This window comes from Nannospalax galili, unplaced genomic scaffold (genome assembly GCF_000622305.1).
Source record: "Nannospalax galili isolate Female #2095 unplaced genomic scaffold, S.galili_v1.0 scaffold339, whole genome shotgun sequence".
NCBI classification, from domain to species: Eukaryota; Metazoa; Chordata; class Mammalia; order Rodentia; family Spalacidae; genus Nannospalax; species Nannospalax galili.
Window position 1 is genome coordinate 291,061 of NW_008344185.1, and position 4,380 is coordinate 295,440.

General features: G+C 43.8%; 1 protein-coding gene across 1 annotated transcript; it reads right to left on the minus strand.

Annotated features, from left to right (window-relative positions):
* Positions 1–909: 909 nt before the first annotated feature.
* LOC103739906 (ATP-dependent (S)-NAD(P)H-hydrate dehydratase-like) lies at positions 910–1,662 on the minus strand. The gene has a single exon (XM_017799952.1). The coding sequence runs from the start codon at positions 1,660–1,662 to the stop codon at positions 910–912; it is 753 nt and encodes a 250-aa protein (XP_017655441.1).
* Between the last annotated feature and the right edge of the window lie 2,718 nt (positions 1,663–4,380).

The following is a 4,380-nucleotide window of genomic DNA, read 5'->3' on the forward strand; positions in this document are numbered from 1 at the left end:
TAAGGTCTGGATCCCTCCAGGAAAGATTTTGGCCTCAGAAATTTGGGGGTTGGACTGGCCTGGGAGCAGGGCCAGGAAAGATGCTGGTCTAGGGCAACTGATGGAAGTGCCACCCAGAGATACAAAGGGAGATGGGGGTGGAAAGAGGCCCCAAGGGCTCCTGGGGACTGCACTGAGGAACTGGCTTGGTCTCGATGCAAAGGATCAGGAAGCAGTTGTGGTTCCTATGGTGTCTGTGGCCCCAAGACAAGGAATGGGACAGGACACAGGCCAGGAGGAAAGAAGGGGGGGTTGTGACTGAGGCTGGGGGAGTCAAGGCACGTAGGGCACTATCAACTTACCCCAGAGATAGTCCTGCTGGTTGTGCAGGCCCAGGGAAGCAGAGGGAGGTGAAGGTGGGGTCAGGCTCAGAGGTCTCCTGGGGCTCTAGAAGGACCTGGGTTGTTCTGGATGCAAAGGATCAGGAAGCAGTGGTGGTTCCCCTGGTGTCTGGGTGCCAAGACAAGGAATTGGACAGGACCCAGGCCAGGAGGAGAAACAGGTGGAGGAGATGGGTGGATTAATGAGGCTGGGGGCATCAAGGTGATTGACTTACCCCAGAGAGAGGCCTGTGGGATTGTTTGTTTTTTTTAAAGCAGCTGTGATGTAGCCCTCTTCAGTCCTTGGAGATTCAATGACTGGAATTTCCAACTTTCTCTCATCAACTAGCCTTCCCTAGTTGAGAGATTTTTTTTTTCCCCCAAATTCTTGGTCAGCCAGTTTAGCTAAGACCCAGCAAGCAGCTCCTGCTGGGCCTGCAGCTTGGCACAAGGAGGACATTTGGGAGGGTGCAGTGTCCTGCCACACTCCCTCAGCCCTTACTGGCTCAGGTCTTGAACAGCTTACAGAAGGCAATTCCTACCTTGGCAGTCATGTCTGTGGTGGTCCTGGAGCGATCATATGTCTGGAAGTCCTGGTAGTTGCACTCCCTTGTGCAGCCACCAAGAGCGGGTTGGAGCCATTTGTGTTTTCCTGTCTGGCGAGGAGGGCCCGGTATGCCGTGACACCCAGGGAGCTTGACAGGAGGTCTCCTTGGCCACCACACCTGCAGCTGCTGCCTTCCTGGCTACACACAAGCACCTGCTGGCTGTCAGAGATCAGGTCATGCTCTCCTTTCTGGACCACTGTGATGTTCCCCAGGACCTGGCTGAGCTTCAACACAGATCCACTGTGGTCTTTGGCATCCACAGAACCTGTGGGCACAGCTTCCCAGAGTCTGCCAAACTCCACAAGGTTGGGAGTGAAAACGGCCTTCTGGTAGCCATGAATAAAGGGTGGCTGCTGTGCAATCAGCCACAGGCCATCCGTGTCAGTGATGATGGGGATGTCCTTGGCGTTAGTTGCTTCCAAAATGCCCCTGACATTGTTGAGGAGGAAGTCATCTCTACCTAGGCCAGGCCCCAGGACAAAGGCGTGCAGCCTGGAAAGCCGTTTCTCCACCTCCTGGATAGCATCAGAACTGTCAAGGAACAGAACAATCAGCTTGGGGCTATAGGACTTGATCGCAGGCTCAGCCTCCCTGGCACAGAACACACGGATCAAATCTGCACTCACTTTGAGAGGTGAGATTCCTGCATAATATGGAGCTCCCGTGTACTCTTGACAGTCAGCCTCCTCTTCCATCTTGCCCTTTGTGTTTCTTCGAGGTTAGAACAGGTACAATAGTTCTCACCAGCTGAAAGAGTTTCTCCATGTCCTTTGTTGAATGTGCCTTATGGGGTAAGAATGCTCTTTGTAAAACTCGCCCAAAGGTGCGGATTGCCACACAGCAGACACCCTTGGCATCCCACCAGACTTCCGGGTTCCCAGCAGCCCTCGAGCAGCCTATTGACCACAGCCATTGGCCTTGTTACCAGTTCCCTGAGAGATTTTTAATCATTACATCTATCTCAATGATTGTTATCTGTCTGTTTAAATTATTTATGTTATTTTGATTTAACTTTGGTAGGCCATATATTTCTAGGAATTTATCCATTTATTTTAGATTTTCTAGTTTAGTGCAATATAGATTTTTAAACTATGTCCGTATGGATTTCTGAATTTCCTTAGGGTCTGTTGTAATGTTTCCCTTTTCATCTCTGAGTTTATTAATTTAGTTCTTCTCTCTTTCTTTTGGTTAATTTAGCTAAAGTTTTGTCACTCTTTTAGTATCTTTTCAAAGAACCAACTCTGTTTCAGTGTCTCATAGGTTTGGGCATGCTGTGTTTTCATTTTCATTCAGTTCTAGGAATTTTAAATTTTCTTTCTTGTTTTCTCCCTTGATCAAAATTTAATTCACTAGTGTGCTGCTTAGATTCTATGAGTGTGTGTACTTCTTCCCATTTTAATTGTGGTTGATATCTAGCTTCATTCCTTTGTGGTCAGAATACAGGATGATATTTCAATTTTCCTAAATTTGTGGCAACCTATGTTGTGTCCTAACATGTAGCCTATTTTGGAGAACGTTCCATGGGCTGCTGAGAAGAAAGTTTGTTCTTTGATATTTGGGTGGAATGTTCTGTAGATGTCTGTTAGGTCCATTTGATTTATAATGTCATTTAATACCAGGGGTTTCTCCATTTAGTTTTTGTCTGGCTGACCTGTCTATTGGTGATGGTGGAGTACTGAAGTCACCCACTAGGACTGTGTTCGTCAATGTGTGGTTTTAGATCTAATGATGTTTCTTTTATGAAATTGGGTGCTGCTATGTGTGGTGTATGTATGTTCAAGATTGAAATATCTTCCTGATGTACTTTTCCTTTAATGAGTATGATGTGACCTTCCCTGTCTCTTTTGACTAGTTTTAGTTTGAAGTCTATTTTGTCAGATATTAGAGCAGCTATGCCTCCTCGTTCTATTTGCTTGGAATATCTTTTTCCATCCTTATACCTTAAGATGGTGTTGATCATTATTGGTGAAGTATGTTTCTTAGATGCAGGAAATTGATGAATCCTGTTTTTTGTTTGTTTGTTTGTTTGTTTGTTTGGTCTTTTTGAGACAGGGTCTCCCTGTAGCCCCAGCTGGCCTGGAACTCAGTTTGTAGACCACACTGACCTTGAACTCACAGAAATCCGCTTGCCTCTGCCTCCCAAGTGCTGGGACTGAAGGCGTATGCCACCATGCCTGGCTCAAGGATCCTGTTTTCTAATCCAACTAGTTAGTCTGTGTCTTTTTACTGAGGAGTTGAAACCATTAATATTGAGAGTCATTATTGACCAGTGTTTATTATACCCTGTTATGTTGGTGCTGTAGTACTATTTTCTTAGACTTCTTTTGGCTGACTGTCTGGGATTATTTGAGAGTGTTTAATCTTCTCTTCAGACTAAAGTATTATTCCACCAAGTATTCTCTGTAGAGCTGGTTTCATGGACAAAAATTCCTTAAATCTGTTTTTATCATGAAAGTTTTCGTCTTTCTCTTTCAATTACAACTGATAGCATTGCTGGGTATAGTAGTCTGGCCTGGAATCTGTCTTCTTTCATGACTTATATGACATTGGTACAAGCCCTCTAGCTGTCAGAGTCTCCATTGAAAAGTAAGTTGTTATTCTGATAGGCCTGCCTTTATGTGTGACTTGATTTTCACCCGCACAGCTTTCAATAACTTTTCTTTCTTCTATTCATTTAGCGTTTTGACTATTATATGATATGGGAGGTTTCTTTTTTGGTCTTCTATATCCTTTTGTACTTTGATAGGTATCTTCCTAGATTTAAGAAATTTTCTTCTATGATTTTACTAAAAATATTTTTGTCCTGGGTTTCTCCTCCTTCTTCTATGCCTATGAGTCATAGGTTTGGTCTTTTTATCTTTTTATTGAACTCTAACTTCATGTTTTGAATTTTTACTTTATTCGTTTTTGTGGTCTTCACTTAGTCATTTATTCATATCCTCTTTTGAGTTCCTTGAATACATTCATAATTTCTATTTTGAAATCACTTTCTTGTGCAGCCACTAGGTTGCCATTCTCAGGAAATATTATGATGTGGATACTATTCTGTAGTAGACATTTTATCTTGGTTATTCACATTGTTTGTGTTTTTTCAACGAGAACTAGACATCTGGACTTGTGTCGTTGGTGGTATGGGTAAGTGATATCATCTTTGTTGAATGGTTATTTGTATCTTTGTTTGCTGTTTCCCCAACTTGTCAGGTTATGGCCCAGCTGAGAGGTATTTGGGTGTTCAGTTTGGGGGCCACTTTATGTTGATGTGCAAATAGGTGTAAGATGTGGTCTCAGTTAAGTTAAGGATAGGTGCAACTTCTTTTTTGTCTTTTTTGAGATAGGGTCTCCCTATAGCTCCAGCTGTCCTGGAACTCACTATGTAGACCAGGCTGGCCTTGAACTCATAGAGATCCGCCTGC

Excerpts from the sequence above, each read along its gene's own strand:
- LOC103739906 (XM_017799952.1), bottom strand. The coding sequence starts at position 1,662 with ATGGAAGAGGAGGCTGACTGTCAAGAGTACACGGGAGCTCCATATTAT.